This window comes from Hevea brasiliensis, chromosome 14, assembly GCF_030052815.1.
Source record: "Hevea brasiliensis isolate MT/VB/25A 57/8 chromosome 14, ASM3005281v1, whole genome shotgun sequence".
NCBI classification, from domain to species: domain Eukaryota; kingdom Viridiplantae; phylum Streptophyta; class Magnoliopsida; order Malpighiales; family Euphorbiaceae; genus Hevea; species Hevea brasiliensis.
Window position 1 is genome coordinate 16205698 of NC_079506.1, and position 23626 is coordinate 16229323.

Genomic DNA, 23626 nt, shown 5'->3' on the forward strand with positions numbered 1-23626 from the left:
TGCAGCTGATTCAAATATTCAGTCCATTTTCTGGATAAGGACAATTTTTTATTTGTTCTCATGGTATGCCCGAATTCATGTTTCCTTGGACTAATAATTAGTTTAGTTTATTGAACAGTTTAAGTTTTTATTTGAAGTCTGTAGAGACTCCGCAGTTTACTTATGGAATATTCATGATGTTTATTCAGTATTTTGTTTATTTAGATTTTATCTATTTTTTTGGGATTAGTAAGTGACAATATATTTATTTAAGATACTTTGATAAGGCTTGCATGATTTAAGAATACTTAAATTATGTGCCTGTCACGACACAAAATTTTGGCTCGTGACTAAGTTGGTATCAGAGCCCGGTTGAGGTCTAGTAAACTTGCAGAGCAAAGGATCCTTAACGTCTCTTCAGTTTATCATTACTTTAGATATCTGCATTCTTTGTACTTTTCCACCCATCTTAATTTGGCTCACATTTTCAGATTTAATGCTTATTTAATAAAATGAATAGGTGCCTGGGTCTGTTAAACGTAAGAGGAGAACTAGGGCCAAGGGTCTTAATGGTGCAAACCTTGATCCAACAGGGAGATTGCAGTATAGCTTCTAGTAATCTTATCTCAGCAGTGAGTGCTAGCCGATTATTGCGAAAGAGGTGTAAGGGGTATCTAGCTTATGTTAGAGATGTTCAGGCAGAAGGCGCAGGTTTGGAGAATGTTACAGTGGTTAAGGAGTTCTCTGATGTATTTCTAGAAGTTTTATCAGGTTTACCCCCGGAGCGAGAGGTAGAGTTTAGTATAGACTTAGTTCCTGAAACTGAGCCCATATCCATGCCACCTTATCGTATGGCACCTGCAGAACTTAAGAAGTTGAAGGAGCAGTTACAAGACCTACTAGATAAGGGGTTTATTTGCACTAATGTTTCTCCATGGGGTGCTCCTGTGTTATTTGTGCAGAAGAAGAATGGGTCTTTAAGAATGTGCATTGATTATAGGCAATTGAATAAGGTGACTGTGCGTAATAAGTATCCTCTTCCACACATAGATGGCCTGTTTGACCAACTTAAAGGTGCAAAGTATTTTTCCAAGATTGATCTTCAATCTGGGTATCATCAATTGAGGATCAAGAAAGAAGACATATTCAAGACTACGTTTAGGACTAGGAATGGATACTATGAATTTCTCGTAATGCCTTTTGGTCTTACCAATACCCCAACCACTTTTATGGATCTCATGAATAAAGTTTTCAAACCTTTCTTAGATAAGTTTGTTATAGTGTTCATTGATGACATTCTAGTGTACTCAAGGAGTAAGGAGGAGCATGAGTAGCATTTGAGAATTGTCCTTCAGACCTTACAAGAACACAAGCTATACGCCAAGTTCCCAAAATGTGAGTTTTGGTTAGATAGTGTGGCTTTCTTAGGCCATTCAGTGTCTAAGAATGGGGTGTGTATTGATAAGAAGAAAGTTGAGGCAGTGCTTCATTGGCCTAGTTAGACCAATAACTGTGTCAGAGATTTGTAGTTTCTTGGGTTTAGTAGGGTATTATAAATGGTTTGTTCAAGACTTCTCTCGTATTACAACACCTTTAACTAAGTTAGCACAGAAGAATGTGAAATTTCAGTAGTCTGAGGCTTGTGAAAAAAGTTTTCAGGAGCTTAAGACTCGTTTGACTACAGCTCCGGTGTTAGCTTTTCCGTCTAGATCAAGGGGTTATGTAGTGTATTATGATGCTTTTAGGATTGGTTTAGGATGTGTTTTGATGCAACATGGATAGGTTATTGTATATGCTTCTCGTCAGTTGAAAAGACATGAGTAGAACTATCCAACTCATGATTTGGAAATGACTGCAGTAATTTTACTTTGAAAATATGGAGGCACTATCTGTATGGTGAGACTTGTGAGATCTTCACTGACCGCAAAAGTCTCAAATACATCTTTGACTAACGTGATCTTAATCTTAGGCAAAGGAGATGGGTAGAATTGTTAAAGAATTATAATTGCACCATACAATATCAACCTGAAAAAGCTAATGTGGTGGTTGATGCTCTAAGCAGAAAGTCTTCTGGTAGTTTAGCCTATATATTTACTAAGAGGAGGCCTCTGATTGGTGAATTACATGAGTTGCTAGATTAGAGAGTAGAGTTTAAAATCATATCTAGATCATTCTTAGCACATTTTCGAGTTAGGCCTATCTTGATTAAGCGAATTAAGGCTGCTTAGAAGAGGGATTCTCAGTTGTATAAGATTATAGATATTATTCATCAAGGCCAAGCTCAAGGGTTCATGTTAGATGATGATGGAGTTCTTTGTTATGGCACTAGACTTTGTGCCCCCAGTGTTGATGAGTTGAGAAGAGAAATCATGGAGGAGGTACACCATTCTGCTTACACAGTACACCCAGGTTCAACTAAGATGTACCGTGATTTAAGGGAGCATTATTGGTGGGGTAGCATGAAGAGGGATATTGCAGACTCTGTTGCTAAATATTTGACTTGTCAACAGGTTAAGGCAGAACATCAAAGACCATTTGGGTTACTTCAATCGTTGCCTATTCCCGAGTGAAAGTGGGAGCACATTGCCATGGACCTTGTTGTGGGTTTATCTAGTACACGAGGTGGTTATAATGTAATCTGGGTGATAGTGGACAGATTGACAAAATCTGCTCATTTCCTTTTCTGTGAAGACTACATATGACTTTGCTAAACTTGCACAATTGTATATAGACAAGATTGTTAGTCTTCATGGTATTCCAGTTTCTATTGTCTTTGATCGTGGTACTCAGTTTACTTCTCGATTTTAGAAGAAATTCTTAGAAGCTTTGGGAACACAAGTAGACTTTAGTACTGCTTTTTACCCTCAGACAAATGAACAGTTAGAAAGGACCATACAGACGTTGGAGGACATACTTCGTGCATGTGTTATGGATTTTGGTGGCTGTTGGGATCAACATTTGCCTTTAGTGGAGTTTGCTTATAATAATAGTTATCAGGCAAGTATAAAGATGGCTCCATACGAGGCATTATATGGTCGAAGATGTAGATCACCGATTTATTGGGATAAAGTTGGAGAAAGAAGGCTTACTAGACCAGAGTTGATACAGTTAACTTCAGAGAAGGTTTGGCTAATTCGTGATAGACTTTTGACTGCTCAAAGTCGACAGAGTAGTGATTCTGACCCTAAGCGTAAAGATGTAGAGTTTATGGTTAGTGATCACATATTTCTGAGAGTTTCACATATGAAAGGAATCATGATGTTTGGAAAGAAAGGGAAGCTTAGTCCTCGTTTTGTTGGTCCATTTGAAATTTTAAAGAGAATTAGAGCAGTTGCTTACCGTTTAGCCCTTCCACCTGGATTTGCACATGTACATTCAGTTTTTCATATTTCTATGCTTAGAAAGTATGTACCAGATCCATCTCATATTTTCCAACCTCAGACCATATAATTTAGGGATGATATGTTATATGAGGAGCAACCAGTAAAGATTTTAGATCGACAAATTAGGAAACTCCGATCTAAGGAAGTGGTTTGATCAAAGTCTTGTGGCATAATCACTCAAGTAGTGAGGCCACATGGGAGGTAAAATCTGAAATGCGAGCCAAATATCTTCACTTATTTGATTCTTCATATTAGAATTTTGTCTGTTTAAATTTAGGGACCAAATTTCTTTTAAGGGGGGAAGTATGTGGAAACCTAATATTTTATTTATTTATTTATTTTAATTAGCTAACAATATTTTAATATATTTATAAAAAAAGAATATTTTATTGGATAGCCTACTTATTTATATATATATGTATATTATTTTTGAAATTAAATATATATCTGTAATCTGAATAACTCAGTTCAATAATAACTTTTATTCCAATTTATACCTAATAGAACTCTTGAAATATATATACCATAATCATCTCTTTCTGCAAAACTTTACTCTCAAAGCCTGTTTATCACTTTATTTTTCTACCAAATACTCTCAACAAGTATTTTCATCATCATTCATTTATTGTTATATATATATAAGTTTACGATTTATAATCTGATGTGCGCAGAGAATTCCTAAATTCTTACTTCTTTATTCACCACCTTAAATTCTATTTTCAAGGTAAAAATTCAATTTTTTTGTTTAATAATGGGTGAATTTGATTTTTATTTTCTTTCCTTAAATTGTTACAACTACTCCAGAAATTCATTTTTTTTCTTTGACCATTGATATTTAATTGGATTGATCATAATTACCATGAGACATATATATACCCAGAATATAGCAAAAATTGTTCAATGGGTCTGTCATATTAGTTTAGTGATCAAATTTTTGTTATATTCTTGGAGGTTTCAGGTGAGTGTTAATTATAGTACATGACACCATTTTAGTCCCTTTTAAAATTTCTTAGCATTAAATTTGTTATTAAATGAAATTTTAAATTAATATTTTAACAATTATTTTACATGTGACTTTCTATAGTTTTATTTTATTATTGAATTTTATTTCGATTTTAATTAAATAATTAATTTTGTCAATTATCTCTGCATTAGAGCCATTATGATTCCGGGAACAAATATATTGATTGATATCTGACTATAAAATTTATCGATGTGTTACACTGAATTTATTTGAGATTGATTTGATCTTATTGACTCTCTGAAATTATTGAAATAAACTATTGGAATTATACTATCAGTTATTATTTGTTATCTGAAATTTTTTTGTTGATTTTAATTGATTTGTACAAATTAATTTTCTATTTTGAATTGATACCTGTGCCTAGCATCTGTGTCCGTTATCTGACCCCACTATGTGGACTATCACGATATTAGGTTACATTGTTGAGTCATGTATCATTGCAATTTATGGTTTGTATTAGTATCATATGCATTGATATCTGTGAAGTAGGAGAAAGGTATCTAATATCTGGTAACACGCTTATCATCTAGCATTTGGTGATGTGGGGTATCATCACCCTGGTGTACTGTACAATAAAATTTTATTGAATGAATTTCTTTTATATATATGTTTTATGAAATTATTTTATTAATGATTTTGATAGCATGAGCATGATTTTATTGAATAGAAAATTTACTGTGAAATTAATCAAGTGTCTGCCTATTCTTATTCCGTTGTGTGCTATAATTATCATTCACTGAGCATTAACTCAAATCATGTTTTCTCTGTCTGTTATCTGTTTCAGATCAGTAGAATTCTACAACTGATCCAAATATTCAGTCCATTTTCTGGAGAAGGACAATCTTTGATTTGTTCTCATGGTATGCCTGAATTCATGTTTCCTCGGGCTAATAATTAGTTTAGTTTATTGAACAGTTTAAGTTTTATTTGAATTCTGTGGAGACTCCGTAGTTTACTTATGGGATATTCATGATGTTTATTCAGTATTTTATTTATTTAGATTTTATCTATTTTTTTGGAATTAGTTAGTGACAATATATTTATTTAAGATATTTTAATAAGACTTGCATGATTTAAGAATACTTAAATTATGCGTTGGTCATGACACAAAATTTTGGATCGTGACTATTAATAAGCTAAATACTTAATTTCTTAAGATATATATATATATACCGTCCAAATCTTTGCAAATAGTATATTTTCCATGCTACTAACCGATGTGAATGATTAACATATAGGGGTGGACACGGTGCGATTTCGATCTGAAATCGAATCGGAGCTGCTTCGATCATAATTGGATCAAAAACCAATCAAAATCGGAACCAAACTTTAAACTGGACTGAAACCGTCTTTCTGTAGTTTGATTCAGGTTCATATTTTTAGGTACCGTGAACCGGCTGTTTCAAGCCGGATTAAACTGGTGATTCTAAATCGGATCAAATCGATGATTTAAATATAAAAAAATTCAATAAATATCTCATCCAACTCCTAATTCATTTATATAAATCATTAATTTTCTATACAATTATTTTCTACGCTATCTTTAATTCTTTATACTCTTTTAATTTCTCTCAAATTTCTACATAATTATTTTCTACTTTCCTTTTAATTTCTAATATTCTCTCAATTTCCCTACTTTACTATTTTATATGCTTACTGAAATTTTCAATACCATCTCAATTACTCTGTTATTATTTTATATCCTAAAAAAAATTTCCAATACCCTCTATTTTAATTTTTTTTTCTCTTTTACACTTTTTAATTATCAATTATATCACATAATTTTTAGAAAAAGGGTAAGTACTAGAACTGAAAATTTTAATTCCTCTTAATCCTAAAGGGATACATAGACAAAATTAAGTTCATGCACATTTTTCTAATTTCTTTAAAAAAATTAATTTCATCTCTAGTTTTTAATCAAGTTCAAGTCCTTGCTTATTAAATTTTTCTTAAAAATAAATTATTTTCATTATCTTTTTTCTTATTTTATTTTAATTGAAAGATTTCCAAAAAAAGTTAAAATATTTTTACGAATATAATTTAAATTCTAAATAAATAAAATTTTCTTCTAATCTTTTCATCTAAGTTACCCTTAAATTACCCTTAAATCACTCCTAAACTGCTCCTAAATTATCCTCAAAACCATCTTGAACAGTCTTTTTTCAAACTACCCTTTCAAACTATTTTAAACTAAGACTCGAACTGAAATCTGACGGTTCAGGAACTGTCTTCCAAATTATCCCATGGCAATTAAATTCAGGTTCATGATTCATTAAACCTAAGCTGATGGTTCAGAAACCGTAACCCACCATTCTTGAACCTTAGCCACTCCTAGTAACACACCTTCCTTATCCGGACAATCCACATCCACTGTCTCCTCTCTTCCTTTCTCTCTATGGCAGAAACAGCTTCTTTCCTAGTTTCCTCCAACTCATCTCCTACTCTAACACAAAATATCACAACCATTAGAACAATAGCTGAATCACCTGGGCTCACCTCCATCCCCTCCACGTACGCCTTCACTCCTGCTCCCCGTGACCAAGTAGTTTCAGAGACACAAGTCTCACTTCCTGTCATTGATTACTCTCTTCTCACTTCAGGTACTCCTCATCAAAGGTCCAAAATCGTTCATGACCTTGGCAAGGCCTGCCAGGACTGGGGCTTCTTCTTGGTAAAAACTTCTCACAATTTTACCAACACATACATGTGTCTTTTCAGATTAATCTTCCATATTAATTATGTTGAAACTTTGATGAATTAATATCATCAGATGATCAACCATGGAGTCCCAGAAAGCCTGGTTAGATCGATGATTGATGGTTGTGGAGGATTCTTTGATCTCCCTGAAGAGGAGAAGGAAGAGTACAGAGGGAATCATGTGTCGGACCCAATAAGGTGTGGAACCAGCTTTAATGCTTCAGTGGAGAAGGTTTTCTTTTGGAAGGATTTTCTCAAGATTCTTTCACATCCTGTGTTTCACTCTCCCAGTAAACCTGCAGGCTTCAGGTAATTAGAAGCCTTTAACTCAGGGCCATATATAGTCTGCTGTAATAGGGAAGAAGATAAGAATGAATCTTGGTTGTGAGAAAATGCATATTTAGACAAGTAGAGTAACATTCCTGGTCAAATTGATTGCTGTTTCAGGAATTGAATTACATATTGCATATTAAATTTTGTAAAATTTAACCAAATTCTTTTGTCATTATTTAACTCGGGCGGGACTTCAACTTGAGACTTCACAGTAAAAATATTAATTTTAATAAGTCAGGTGATTCTGTTAATATAGTTGAAGTTTAATGACTATAGCTAAAATTAAGGTCATTAAATGAATTAACATTTGTTAGGAAATATTAGCATATCAGGAATAATAACTGTTGATAATAACAGGACTGGTTTGTGAATGTTACATTATACCAAACAAACAGGAATACTATTGTCTTTTTCTTATTGGATTTATGCTCTTTATGGATTCTATTCTAGATAGCTTCTTTCTGTTTTCTTCTGGTTAAAATATTCTAGTTAAGATGGGAATTGAGAAGTTAAATTACAATACCAGTAAGTGAAAGGCCTAAATTATTTTTTTTTTATTTGACTTTATTAATGCAGTGAGACTTCATTAGAGTACTCCAAAAGAGCTAGAGAAGTAACAAGAGAGCTGCTAAAAGGAATATCAGAGAGCCTGGGATTGGATCCCAATTATATAGAGAAGGCATTGAACTTGGAACAAGGTCTACAAGTGATTGCAGCAAACTTCTATCCACCTTGTCCACAGCCAGAACTTGCAATGGGCATGCCTCCTCATTCAGATCATGGACTCTTAACCTTTCTAATACATAATGGAATTAGTGGCCTTCAAGTGCAACATAAAGGGAAGTGGGTCAACATAAATGGCATCCCTAACTCCATTCTAGTTAACATTGGAGATCATCTTGAGGTGCATTTCCCATCATGCTTTCTTATAACACTCTTTTCTTTTATGAGCTAACTTATTTTTATTACTTCAATTTTTATTTGAATTTGGGAAGTGTCAAATACACACAACCTTCTTCGTAGAGGAAACTGCTTCTGTGGTTTCAACTCGTGACTTCTTGATCATAAGAGCGATTTTACTATTACTAACACTCACCCTTTCCCAACATCTGTAATGTGGAAGAAAGTCTCATTCACTGTGATTTATTTTCTTAATGTGCTGTTAGAGTCTGAACTCTGAACCTCATACACTAAGAAACAGGAAGTGATCACTACTAGCCCAATTAGTGATGTCTTTTATTTATCCTCCTATCCTAGAACATCAAATGTTGAAATTCTTTTTATCAGGATCTCTGTTTATATTCAAACAATTTCATTTTTCTTGATAGATTTTGAGTAATGGGAAGTACAGAAGTGTTCTACACAGAGCAATGGTGAACAACAAAGCTACAAGAATATCCATAGCCATAGCACATGGACCATCACTGGATACAGTAGTTAGCCCAGCACCAGAGTTACTAGAAATTGAAAAGAAGGCAGCAGCATATATTGGCATAAAATACAAGGAATACTTGGAAATTCACCAAAGCAACAAGCTTGATGGGAAATGCAACTTGGATAGACTTCGAATTTAAGCTGTTTCATTAAAATATACTGTAAATAACTTGCATAGATACGTATGTATGTGAGTGTAATTATATGTGTGTGTGTGTAATTCAAGGGGTGAGTATTTCAATTATAATATTGTGACTCTTGCATTTAAGACATTTAGTGTATTTAGAAAACTTTTTTAAAAGATAATTGATAGTTGTCTTTTGTATTATCCCTAAATAGAACTGTTCAAATACAATTGTGCCATTTTTGCACTATAAAATAGTGCTAAGTACAATGTAATAACCTAAATATTTTTAATTTTAAGTTTCAATACTATAGAATCATAATCTTTTAAGTTGTTTTTTTAATTTTTTTTAGTTCTTCTTAAGTTATTAAATTAAAATTTTTAGATTATTTATTATTTATTAAAATATTTCAATAATAAAATAAATGATATGATGTAATAAGTTTGTAATTACATATTTATTTTAATAATACATAAATTTATAATTATATATGTCACACCCGTCTCTAACCTATAGAGACGGATGTAACCGGGAAAACTAGTAGAGTTTCCCTTAAATCTATAGTTAAAAGAAATTCAGAAACCTGTGAAAATACATCTGATGTGTAAAATATGACATTTTTGCCCATCAACATATTTAGATACATTAATATTCATACACCCTCTCTGTGAGGATTAAAATAAAATATTTACAATTCAGAGCTTTTAGCTATTTTTACAGATGTACAGTATACTAAAACAAAATAAATATGCAAAAGAAATATATTGACCCAATCTCCACTAGACTTTGTAGTTGGTGAAGCGGAAGAGAGGACAATACTGAAGAGAGGCTGCTAGTGGTCGAGTCAACAAAAAGAATATGAAATATTGAAAATTAAGAGGGTGAGTATAACTACTCAGTGAGCAGATAAATAAATAACAAAGAGGAACATATAGGGTTTTGATACTTAATAGTACCAATTTTGCTATGTTAGAACATACCAGCTGAATAAATATCATTTAACCTAAATCATATAGCTAAACTGAAATAAAATTCATGCTGTAATAATATCGTTTGAAATAAATATATTAAAATCATAAAGCCTGCAATATCCTCTTACACTCGCAATATGCTTCTTGTAGATAATGCTGACATTTCAAGCGCAATAATAAACTTTGACAGCCTGAGAGTAATGCTGGCATCTTGGGCTCTATAATGACACCACAATAACTCAAGAGCAATAAAAATACTGATCATACACATATGCAAAGCTACCCCTAAAGGACGACCACTTGATATACACCCCAAAAGCTATGTATATATCAAGCGCTGTCCCAAAGGCAATATAAATATAAGCTGAGCTGAAAGTAATTCACCCGTCATCAAAGTGTTATCTATTCAGTGCATATGTTGAGTGTATTCGGCCATTTATTCAGCTATAATTATAAATCTCATTTTATTCAATAATAAAATATAAAATTACCATTCTCTGTTCCCACTTTCATATAAAAAAATAATATAAATAATTTGTATTTAATAAAATATCAGTGTTATATATTTATCCACTCACCTGTACTGAAGACATATTGAAGCTTAGACCGCTGGAGCACCTTTAGTATCTACTACAGTAGCTGGATCCTCTTCTAAAGTTAAAGAAAATAAAAATGAATCAAGATAGGAATTTAAATCCTAGGATGGAAATATGAAATATGAAATATGAAATGCATAATCTCATTCTAAAAAAAATTCTAAGAGAATCCACCTAAACTGCTGGAGCACCCTTAGTATCTACTACAGTAGCTGGATCCTCTTCTAAAGTTAAAGAAAATAAAAATGAATCAAGACAAGAATTTAAATCCTAAGATGGAAATACGAAATATGAAATGCATAATCTTATTCTAAAAAAAATTCTAAGAGAATCCACCTATATTTTAGTATAATTCAAATGTTCCCAAATTTTCCAATGACTCTAACAAGCACTCTATAAGCTACAACAAATCACAAGATAATTAAAATGTCCATTTGAAACTTGTACAAAGATACCTATACTTTTCTCCACTATTTTTTTTCATTTCCTACACATTGATCCATTCATAATATTTCCATTCACTTCCCTTATAATTCCTACCAATTCTATTCTTTAAAATAAAACTTAGCAACATAATAATGATAACTCCAATTCCTTAGCTCATTCTTAAAATAACATACTTAAATTGGAATTAAAATTAATGTTAAGCATGCTTAACAAATCCTAGGACATATGAAATTTCTTTACTCAATTCTTCAATAAAACGAACTTTACTATAGTTATTCAATAATATTAAGCAACTATGGACGCTCATGATGTAGCCTAACAATCTAAAATAGAGAAAACTCAACTTGAAAATCCTAGTATGGAGAAATTGACGTTTGGCTACCTATTGTCCATATCATTCTTTAGTTTCATTGTTACCCTAGATGAATATCGACAACTTATTAAATCATGGAAGGAGGAAGCTATTAGTGTTACCTTGATTAAGAAACAACAAGAAAGAATTAAAGATATCAAAATCAATGAGTTCAATTTCTTGATTTTGGAACTAAATTTCTTGATTTAATCTAAAAAATTAATAAGTTCAATTTTTTTTTTATTTTCTGTATTTTTGGATTAAATTAAGTTTAAATTGTAACTTCTGGGCTAAATTAGATAAAAGTTGAAAATATGATAAATTAAACTTTCTAATAAGTACAACGGGTATAATTGAGGTTTAAGCTATAATTTTAGCAAGCACTTAATATAAATCGGCCACAATCAACTATTAGTTATCATTATCACTTAATATTAATCACTATCAGTTGCATCAATAATTAAATCAAATAGGCTCTTAAATCATGAGATTTTTTTTATTCAAATTGACTGAGTTAAAAGGATGTTTGGTTTAACTTATAAGTTGGTCTTAAGTTAATTTGTTTGTTTAACATATTTTTAGAGCTTTTAAGTTGTGCTTATAAAAAAAGGAAAAAAAATTAAGATAAGGAATAGGAGCTTTTCATCTTGACGCTTATAAGCTAGATGATTATAAGGTAATTTGACTCAATATTTTATTATATTATTTTTATTTAATTTTATAATTTCACCATATATTCTCTTATTGTATTTATTCTCATATTCATTTTAAAAAAAAAATTTCCTAAAATAATTTAAATAAATTATTTACATTAATTTTAATAAATTTAAAATCACTTTTTATTGATTTTAATAAAATATTTTTCCATAAAAATTTATTTATTTAATTTAAAATTAAATTATATTATAATATGATTTAAATATATTTTAATAATATTATGATAAAATATTGAGTTAATGTAATTTATCATTTGAGAAAATAATTTAGTAGACTTTTTATTTATTTTAATGATAAATATATTTATAAGTTATTTTTTACTAAACGTTACTGTTATTTATCAGTAACTTATAAGTAATTTAATTAAATACATAATTATTTAAAATTTTAAATATTTATGAACTTAAATTAACTTATAAATTATTAATATTTATAAATTAATTTTTATGAATTAAGCTAAATACTCTTTAAATTTTACATTCTTTTTTTTTATTTAGATAAGTAGTATATTTTATTTTGCCTTTATTCAATTTTTTTATTTTTGACACAACCAATTAAAATTTTAAAATATATAAAAATTTTACCCAAATTTTAAATTGAATCTAGAGAAGCTGACATGCTACGAGCCAGATAAGCTTGACCATAGTTAAAAGCACACTAACCCCGATCAACAATGAAACCAAAATTAAAATTATTGCTTCTCATTTGCAATCGCCAAATTAAACTAGGGAACACTTCACTGATAGAAGATAAGAAGTGTCAAAGAACCAGTTCTCAATATCGACAATGGCAAGGAGATTATGCATGTCTTCAACTTCTGCACTTTCTTGCTGCTGCTGTGATATTGGAATTGGAAAACCCATTTTTGAATGCGCCTTTTCTCTATTGCTCTTTTTCCCTCTTGTTCTTTTTTCGCCTTTTGTGTACACATTTTGATTCTCTTGAAAACACTAGAGTTTTGAAAAAAGATTGTTCTTTATTAAGTGTTGTACCTTATTTCCAATTAAATATTGTTCCAATTTTAGATTGGTTTCTCTGTTTTGCTGTTTATTTTCTCAGAAAATTTAAGGAATGGAAAGGAATGAAATTTTTTTTTGATATATTGTGTATTTTTTTCTCGCATGTTTAAATGATGTGCTTAAATACTACATTAATCAAATACGGTTGCTAACGAGACAAATTTCACCCATATCATCATATATTTCTCTGCGTGATTGAAAATCTTGTCTTTTCTTAATAACCAAACACTGGATTTCACTTTCTTTCTTTCTTTTTTAATCTTGCATTTTCTTACTAACCAAACGCTGAATTTTCACTTTTTTTTTTAAGCAACAGATTATGCAATTTTTTTTGCCCAGTAAAACAGTATGTTGATTGAAATAGTGCAAATATTTAGGTGGGAATGAAATCAGATTGTCACAATAATCTCAATTATTGGTATAGTATTCATATAATCTCAAAAAAAAAAGGGCTTAATTAATTTTGTTATCTACTTCTGGGTAAGAGGCTCGAACAATATATGATTTGCTGCATGTTGGTAAAGAAAAACAAATTCGAAAATTTAACTTGCTAATGTAGGATTAGATGTGACTAATAATATGAGCCCTTGGCACAGTATAATCCTGCTTGGGTAAGAGGAAAAGATGAACAAATCCTGAAGAAACTCCTGCTCGTGCTGAATTGTACATTGTTGGGCTTGGCAATTGTGGTGATCCATGAAAAGAAGAAAAATTATACGGCCCACGGCCACTTTGGTTGACGTCCACGTTACACTGCCACAAAACAGTCACTGAGCTCATTGCAATACGTGTCCCTCCAGCTGAAGGGTCTTCTGCAGCTATTTGCACCTGCCAAAGCTAGTATTAAAAACTGCAAGTTCCATATATCCTTGCAAGGTATCGCCTTTTGAGTCGTGTATTACGTTGTTTCTTGTTTTGGATAAAATTGCTTTCTGCTTTCTTCTTTGGGTGAGGAGTTGGGTCGAGTGGTATGTCCACGCCTTTCACTTCAAAGTATTTATCTTTCTACAAGATGAGGAGTTGGGTCGAGTGGTTTGCATGGCTTTTCATATGCTGCTACTCTCTTTAGCTACCACATAATTTGCTAGGACTGTCTTCTCTCAAAAATGGCCTTTTGGGTTGTTCTTATTCTTCTGGGGTTCTTTGATTTTGAGGTGGTGGCAGCCTAGGAAATCTTGTTCTGTTCAACATTCAATTTCCATTCTCGAGGAGGTAACTTTATGATTCTTTTTCTTGTGTAACTGCATGCCATTAATGTTTAGTTTCCTAACTGTTGAATGTGAGTCCTTTTTTTTTCTACTCCCTTGCTGATTATTAATCTCAGCCACCAATACTAGTGATGTTCTGAGTCGAGTAAATTTGGATCAATCAAATGTTAATCATATGGCTGAAAGTGCGGATAAATGAATTTTCCTTCATACATTTGAATTCTGAAGAGGGATGTATTTATTTATGTTCTTATGTGATGATCTGTTAGAAGGTGATTTTCCAAGGGTCAAATCTCCAAAGATTCCTAATAATTTGTATTATTTGAGATTTGAAATTTATTGTATTATCTGGTATTCAAGAATTTGTAAAATCGCCTTGGGTTTTCCAAGGAAGACCATATTCATCTCCGCATTTTAAGACGATTATACTACCACTGTGGGAAAATTCTTATTTGAACAAATCAATGGTAAATGAATAAAAAAGGAAAAATCAATATGGTGCTAAAAAGCAATAATCCATTGTGAATTCTGTCTTCTTCCCTGTGTATTAGACTGAAATAATCCATTTCTCTTTCTAGTGCAAATGAAGTTTACTGATTGGACATGTAAACCCCCAAAACCTGGAAATTACTCATAGACTAACTGCGGCAGAAGCCCTGCAGATCCTGCTTCCAGAAGTGTATGTAATATGAATCATTGTAAGTTTAGCAAGCCTTACTTTTATATCCTGCAAGCATTTTGATGTCTTCATGTTCCTTAATTTATGTTTAAATAGGTACAAATAAGCCTGTTATAGAGAACTTTTTCAATATCATTGTCAGGATCCATTCTGTGAATTGTGCTTCTTGAGAGTGAGCAGATACTGTGCTTGCAAAGATGGAGACCGAAATTAGTAATAACCAAGTATCAGGTGAAGAAGAGAAGATGAGCAAATCCCTAAAGAAATTCCTGCTCATAGTGAACGGTGCAATGTTAGCGATAGGCAATTGTGGAGGTCCCCTTATCCAGCGTCTCTACTTCTTGAAAGGTGGTAAGGGTGTCTGGATATCAAGCTTTCTTCAGACAGCTGGTTGGCCATTTATCATATTTCCTCTCTTTGTTTCATACTTGTATCGTCGAAGGAAGAAGGGTTCCAGGGCCAAGCTTTTCTATATAAGCCCTCATCTCTTTTTAGCTTGTGCTGTCATAGGTGTTCTTACTGGCTTGGATGATTTTCTTGCTGCCTATGGTGTTTCTCTTCTACCCGTCACTACTTCTGCTCTTATAATAGCTACCCAACTGGGCTTTACTGCTGGATTTGCTTATATTTTGGTAAAGCAAAAGTTCACACCTTTTACCATTAATGCAATTTTCTTATTGTCGATTGGAGCTGTTGTCCTAGTCCTCCATGCTAGTTCTGATCGCCCTGCTCATGAAACCGACAAACAGTACTTTATGGGTTTTTTTATGACACTTGGAGCTTCAGCGCTTTATGGGTTTGTGCTACCCTTGATCGAGTTGACATATAAGAAAGCAAAGCAGACCATCACTTACACTCTAGTTATGGAGATGCAGATGGTTTTGTCTTTCTTCGCTACTGCATTCTGCACCATTGGGATGCTTCTGCACAAGGATTTTGCGGTTTCCTCTCTCTCTCTCTCTCTCTCTCTCTCTCTCTCTCTCTCACACACACACACACACACACACAAGCTTACATATATATTCAAGAACATGTCCTCAATGGTAATTTCCTTTGATAAACAGTACTTATTTCGATAAACAGTACTTATCCTCTAATTAAATTTCAATGCTACATCATAGAAAGGGATATGAACTCTTAAGCGGCTAAAATTGAGGGAGTGTTACCACTTCCTATTTATCTGAACTTGGGACTTCTAATACATATCAAATGGTTGCTTACCTTAGCATTATGATAATGTTGAATGACAATTAAGAATGAAATCTAAAATGGATATTATAACTGGCATGGCTTGATGCAGACAATTCCAGGAGAGGCAAGAGACTTCGAGCTTGGGAGAGCAAAATATTATGTGGTGATGGTGTTTACTGCAGTATTTTGGCAATTCTTCTTCATGGGAGCAGTTGGTGTCGTTTTCTGTCATTCCTCGTTGCTCTCTGGTATTATAATTGCTACTCTGCTGCCTGTGACAGAGACATTAGCTGTGTTGTTCTACCATGAAAAATTCCGAGTGGAGAAGGGGATTTCTCTTGTTTTGTCTCTCTGGGGCTTCATTTCTTACTTCCATGGTGAACTCCAGCAAAACAAGAAACTTAGAATCAGGCTTCAAAATTAGGAGAAGTTCGATCATATGTTGGATATATGTAATAAGTGCTTGTATATGTTTGTTACCAAGTTTCAGATTGAGAGACAATTGTTATCATGTGACCATGCCTGATTTAAAAGTTCTGTCCAACTGAAGTTTTTAACTGCATGATAAGCTCACTTGAAATAAGAGAGTTGCTTCTTTACCGTGTTTTGCTATTTTTTGTATGCTCAATATTGCTTTCGTTTTTGTTGTTGTTGGGATTAACTACATGTAGCGTTTTAAATGTTTCCAGGGTTTTGTTCTTGCCAAACAAACTGTAACAAGTTGATATCTGTAACAAAATATTGGTATACAAGAACATTAAGAGCTGAAGAATTCCCATCCGCTATTGAATTGTATGATTTTTCAACATCAGCAAACAGAAGTCAGTACAGAAATTTCTAAACATACATAAAATCAGATCACTACAGTTTACGACTGGGAGCTAAGGTATCCAGGAAAATTCATTGCTCCAAAAAGAATAGCAAACATGCCTCCACTTAAGCTAAGTTCAACTGTAGAAGTTACAAAGATTTACATGTATCTCCAGGAAAGTACAACGCAGGCCTCTAGGACACTGGTCCAAGATAATCGCCCTCCAAACTAACCAATGCCTGAAACTCCCTTTCTGAATCAAGCCACTTTGTTCCAATAACAATGAATCTTACCACCGCATCTTTATCAATCTTTGACATCTTGTCATTCAGAAAGACTGGATTCTCTCCAGGAACATAATGGTAATCTAGCATTTTCATATAAGAGAGATACATATGCTCAGTTGGCTCACATCTCAAGAAAACACCATGCTTGAGCACCTTGTGAACAACCCCTTCATGCTATAGTTTTAAAGCATTGCTTGCTCTTCTTCAAAATCCATTCATGTCCAATCTCATAAATCAGAAAGATAATGAAGGAAACACACCTCTCCTCCTGCTTGCTGCTCTTGGGCTTAACTGTTAAACTCTAATAAAGCATCCCCTTTGTGACAAGAATGCTACTAATGACGATAACTTGACTGCTCTGGACATTGTTTTGGCCACAGCTGACATTGTGAAAGCTAGTTTAATGAAGGTATTACAACTTAAACCATTACACACATATGAGAACGGAATACAAAAACCTGGTTTAGCACAAGTTTTATTCATTATAAAACCTTCATGTAACCCAACAGAGATGATAAAGACCATATAAGATAAAAACAACTATTCTTCTTCAACATAAATATTAATATTCAATGTTTTAGCAACTTTTGATATTGACACTTCAGCAATCTCATATGGGAAAAGATGACTAAAGGAATCTCAATAAATACATGAAATTAGCCAACAAAGCATAATGAAAAAACTAAGTGCATCACTTCAATAACTGACTGATGGTAGATGGACTATCTACCACTTGAATTAACTAGGTATATACAATCATGTGCGTTCAGTAGAAATTTATACTTTGGACCAAAAAAAAAAAAGAAATGAAAGCAATCTCATATGGGAAAAGATGACTAAAGGAATCTCAATAAATACATGAAATTAGCCAACAAAGCATAATGAAAAAACTAAGTGCATCACTTCAATAACTGACTGATGGTAGATGGGCTATCTACCACTTGAATTAACTAGGTATATACAATCATGTGCGTTCAGTAGAAATTTATACTTTGGACCAAAAAAAAAAAGAAATGAAAGCAGAAGAGATAAATTCACAAAAATAGAGAAATATCACCGTATAACCCTAATCCTATGTTGAATTTTTTAACAAGTTAGAGACAATAATAAAAATAAATCACAGTGCCAAAGAAAGACAATACACTCCAGTATTTTCCACAAGAAATCATGCCAAAACTTCTCGCACAGAACTTTTAGGCTCAGTTATAGTAGATTCCTACATCAATCTTGACTAGCCACACTACCTTAGAAGAATTGTGTTTCATTGCCATGCATGCTACATCTCTACATCATTGCAGTTTTTCAATGATTCAAGTGAACACACAATTATGTTCCACATATTAAGTGTTGTGGAATGTAGACACACCCACCTGTTCACTAATTTACTAGAACCATCATCAATTATGCTCAAGCAATTCACTAATTTACTAGACCAATCATCAATTTTCAGTTTTGAAGTTTTATAGCTTTTCCATATGATATCAACACCAGCAGCATGCATGTTCAAAAGCAATCTAAAAACACAACTAACTAATCCAATTGCTACCAGAAACCATCACACTTATGAGCAAAACAAACTCACTAATCCATCCCAGGAAGCTTATAATACCATATGAAATTCCAATTCAAAAAATTTAAAAAGACACATAAGAAATTTTACCACACAGCTTAATGAACTGTCTGATAACAAAAAAACACAACTTTACATAGCTAAAAAGCACAGATTAACTAGAGGCCTGCTTTTCCCTCTCTCATTTTTGGTAGAATGACTTTGGTTGAACCCAAATAAGCATAACCACAAACCATGTCTTCATTAAATTCTAGAAAAAATAAAATAAAATAAAATAAATTATCGCCCAACAAACTTACATCAAAACCACCATAATACAACGACACAGAACACATAAAAAAGCTAATATTGGTATTAAAAAAATCCCTAACATTCGGCATTATAGCATAAAAAGCCCCAAAAAAAGACAAAAAAGAGAAAGCACAAATTACAAAATGCAAACAGAAAAAGTTATTAAGTGCTTCGGGGCAGAACCTGCTTTCGTCAGAGACGTTGCGAAATGCGGGTTCACTGGTTCTTCGAAGGTTGACCTCAGTAGCTTGCTGCGACAGTAGGAGAAAAGACTCTGAGTAGAGCGATGGAATTGGGATTTTCGTAGTATATAAGACGTGTAGTCGTTTTCCCTGTACATGATAATTTCTCTGTATGTGACAGCTCCCGAACAAAACTTAATTATCGAACCAACCGAGCTGGATCAAATTCGACTTCCTATAAGTTATAACTATTTATAAATCACATGCAGTGCACGTGTACATTTATTTATACGCATAATAATTGAAAATTATTTTAATTATTTAATTAAAATATTAAAAACTTTTTACAATAATTAATATATAATTTAATTGGTGCAATATATTTTAAAACATTCCATTATTTTATTGTTAGAAAAATACTATATTTAAAATAAAATTTTTAAAAATATAATAATTTTAATTTTTTATAATTATTTATTGTGTGAGTATTAATTTAACTATTTATATATGTTAATATATTTAATATTAAATAATTAATATTATTATTATAGAGATATAAAAAGTTTTTGAACTCGATTCAATATATTTCGAACTCGATATTGTGTGGGACATAAAAAGGGAGACTTTTTTCTTAACTCGCTTTCAATAATAATATATTATTATTTTTTATTAAAAAATAAATTATTTTTAAGTATTTATATATTTAAATTTTTATTTATTTTATAAAAATAATGTATATATAAAAAATTAATTTATGTATAAAAAATATTTTTATTAATAATTTTTTTAAAAAATATATTTTTTAAAATGTTTCCTAAAAATTTTATTGTAACATCCTCAATTTTTAAATAATTATTTTATATGTAAATATAAATATTTTAATCGAAAACCTGGTATTATATGCTTTGCTTAGGTACTTTCGTTTCGTAGCAATTCAACTGTCGCCCAGATCTGCAATTTCGGGTCAAACAGATAAGCTGTAGGAATCACTTCAGAACCGGGTCAAAGTTATCGGCTATCCCACCATTTTCAAATGCCCTAGACACGTTCCAAGCGTTAGAATTGGCATAGGTAAATCCAAACTCTGAGTTTCTTCAATTTTATAGTGCTGGATTTAAAATAAAATTTCATAAAATATTCGTGGGTAACTATAAAATTATAATTCCTTATGCGTTAGCTCTATACTCTATCATATTGCTAAGGACCGCGAGATAAAATTTTAGAATTTTTAGAGCTAGCTAGAATGACTTTTGTAAAATATCTGTTTTAAACCTTATAATTGAATTGTTAGATTATGTGAGATTTGCCTAAGTTGGATGGCCCAGAAGAGGCCATGTGTTGTTGTTGAGATAATATGTGGCTTTAGAAGTGTGATTTGAACTACTTTGCAGGTTGGGTAGGTTTTAGGTATAGGGAAGGCTCTGCCGGATTTCTGGCATAAATTAGGATATCCTTATTTCTTTAAAATTTAGATTTGGGTTAGCATTAATAAATTTATAACATAATTATCTAGGTGATCAAGGTCATCTACCCTTCTCCCTTCAGCCACCGCAGCGGTTTCTGATCAATCAGTGAGTAAATATTTATTTTATTTATAATTTCAATATTATTATACTTCTGGCATGCTCATGCATCACTTATATATATATGTAGTTAAATATTAGGCATGCCCCGTATTGTATTTGTACTTGATGAATACTATTTTAATTGCTGTGTTTTGATAATCTGGACTTATGTGTGTTTTGACGTACGTGTGGTGTGGTGTGATGGATATGGGTAGGACGAGCAAATCAGCTTGAGCTAGTCTCGCTTACGGCTCGGTCCTTTTTGAGAAAGTAGGGGTGAGTACGGCTTTGAGTTGATCTCGCTGACCCCCGCATATGGATTATTAAGTAAAAGTCCGACTCGAGTTGATCTAGCTGGCAGGCCTTAGATTAAGAGAATTGAGTAGGGGGATCAGCTCCTCATATATGTATGCGTGAGTATGGATTTGACCCAGGTGCGTGAGTGCTCCAGATTATCTTTGATGTGACTTAATATGATTTGTATGACTTGTGTGAAGATGATGCATGTAACACCCCTCACCCGACAATAGTGTAGCCGAGCAAGGCAGGCTATATTCGGTGCCGGAGCATCCTAACTTATCTTACTTTATTTCTTTAAAAAGTTCGTTCTCATTATATTTAATATCAATTATTTTTCAACGGAGAAACTAACGGAGTTTTCCCTATTTTATTAACGTTTGACGTGTTTCACTATTTACCTGTTTGAAAATTTCAATAATATTTTAAAATAAAAATCTCATCCATACTAATCATAATCATTTGATCAGTTCAAATATTCTCATATTTTCATTAATTTACATAATTTACAAAATAATTATATAATCTCATAATTTACATGATGTATAAATTGATTACATATGAAATAGTTAAACTAATGTGTGAAGGAACAGAAGCGTGAAAAACACAAGTTTATACCATTGAATTCAAAAATTTTCACCAAGGGTCACATGGATCATGCAAGATTTATTTTTATCTATTTGATTTCAATGATAAACAACATATTAAAACTCTTTTAATATGTTTTTGGATTTGTATTTGCCATTTAAGATTTTAAAATTAATCAGATTAATTTTAGAACCCTAGATTAAATCAAGAATGATTACACTAACCTCTTGATGCACTGCAGCGTGTCTGCGCCTTTGAGATTTGTCTTCAGGACACCAAATGTTATCCCTCTAGCTTGTCCACACCAAGAACATCTATGGCAGCCCTTGAACAGCTTCTAAAGCTTTTTCTATTAATTAGAAATCCAAGTTCTGCCTTTTAAGAGATTAGAAATGTAAACAGGATAATAGATACAATTTCTAGTGTTCTTAATTCAAGAGATTGATGGCTAATCTCTTTGAATTGATGAGAGATGAAGAAGAATAGATGAAGAGCCTCAAAATGGCGTGACAAAGGAGAGGAGTGGCTGCTGGTTGTTTTTCTTTTTCATAACAACACTTATATAGCTAGGTTAACACATTAAACCCTTGCCACATGTCACCCTTTGATTAGCTCTAGGTTTAAGTGACCCAATCACATTGTGCCAAGTGTCAAACCTATATTTAATCTTGATTTTAATCATCTTACATGATTAAAAAAATATTTGGCAAGCTTATGTGTAATCCCATGTGTCACCATCTCATGGTGCCACGTGTCACACTGTGAAATGACCAAAATGCCCCTGTGTCTTAATTTTGAGTTCTTAACCCAAAATAATTATTTTTTCTTCTTCTAATTTATATCAAATATAAATTAATTAATTAATCTCTATTAATTAATTTCTCATTAATTAAATTCATATTTAAACACTTTAAATATAAATTTAACTTATACTATACATCCAATAATCTAGATTTGGTTTCAAGTCATGCTAGGGACTTTGCAATTTAATTGCAAACCAAACCTATTTAATTAATCAATTAAACTCTTTAATTAATTAATTAAATCATATTTAAATAGGTGATAACTTGTGTATGTGTGTGACTTACTAGGCTCATCACTAATTGGCAATGAGACATGATATCAACTCTTAATATCATCAGAACTCTTTCTTACCATAAATGATTTCTCTAAATCATTTTATGAACATCATAGACCATGGTTAACACCTAGCATAGCATGCCATGGCCACCCAATTAGTAATAAGGTATACCTTAAATGAACTTATAATCATATGTTACCATGCACTATCCCAACTCAAGCTGGAGTCATGGTTTATGTCAAACTCCATTTGCTATGAATATTATATTCTCTTTTAATTCTAGTTCTTGATTAAAAAGATTTTCTCATCAGAAACTCTTTTCTGAATAAATCTATCTGTCCTGGCCAGGAACTTGAAACATCAAGAATAATAAAATGAACATAGGATTTTATCTCTATTTACTTAGAGGAACATATTCCATCTTGATCAACACCTACCTCCATATATAACTAGTAGGAGCCAACAGATGCCTATATACCCATACACAGTATAAGTATGAAAACAGTATCAAACTCAAACTACCTATATACAAGATAACTGTGCTATCTCAGGTCTAAAGATTATATGCACTGATATGATTTATGACAAAACATTGACAAGAGTAAACTCCATGTGCTTGTCATAAGTGTCACTAGTTCGGTCTACTTATCATTTATAAGTGCCTATCATGTTTGTTATATGGCATGAGACTCACCATTCCATCTTATTTATATCTCATATAAATAACTTGGGAAAAAATATGAATATAATCTTTCTGGATAAGTCATGTCCTTATTATGAAGTATCCTCGATTGTGAAC

General features: G+C 32.1%; 3 protein-coding genes across 3 annotated transcripts in view; all 3 read left to right on the top strand.

The window, feature by feature from the left end:
* LOC110631969 (purine permease 3-like) overlaps positions 1-23626 on the top strand; it is a 92300-nt gene that overhangs the window by 41037 nt on the left and 27637 nt on the right. The gene's annotated exons all lie outside the window — the stretch shown is intronic.
* LOC131172625 (2-oxoglutarate-dependent dioxygenase 19-like) lies at positions 6766-9186 on the top strand. The gene is made up of 4 exons (XM_058133932.1): positions 6766-7057; positions 7157-7392; positions 7993-8320; positions 8745-9186. The coding sequence occupies exons 1-4, from the start codon at positions 6782-6784 to the stop codon at positions 8988-8990; spliced, it is 1086 nt and encodes a 361-aa protein (XP_057989915.1). The 5' UTR covers positions 6766-6781; the 3' UTR covers positions 8991-9186.
* On the top strand, positions 13410-16754 carry LOC110672906 (purine permease 3). The gene is made up of 4 exons (XM_021835830.2): positions 13410-14289; positions 14864-14983; positions 15107-15905; positions 16265-16754. Exons 3-4 carry the CDS (start codon positions 15162-15164, stop codon positions 16577-16579), a joined length of 1059 nt encoding a protein of 352 aa, XP_021691522.1. The 5' UTR covers positions 13410-14289; positions 14864-14983; positions 15107-15161; the 3' UTR covers positions 16580-16754.

Bases quoted from the DNA above. Each gene is read 5' to 3' on its own strand.
- LOC110672906 (XM_021835830.2), top strand. From the start codon at position 15,162: ATGGAGACCGAAATTAGTAATAACCAAGTATCAGGTGAAGAAGAGAAG. The intron at 15,906-16,264 runs GTTTCCTCTCTC...GGCTTGATGCAG, and splicing joins TTCTGCACAAGGATTTTGCG to ACAATTCCAGGAGAGGCAAG.
- LOC131172625 (XM_058133932.1), top strand. From the start codon at position 6,782: ATGGCAGAAACAGCTTCTTTCCTAGTTTCCTCCAACTCATCTCCTACT. The intron at 7,393-7,992 runs GTAATTAGAAGC...TTATTAATGCAG, and splicing joins AGTAAACCTGCAGGCTTCAG to TGAGACTTCATTAGAGTACT. The intron at 8,321-8,744 runs GTGCATTTCCCA...TTTTCTTGATAG, and splicing joins ACATTGGAGATCATCTTGAG to ATTTTGAGTAATGGGAAGTA.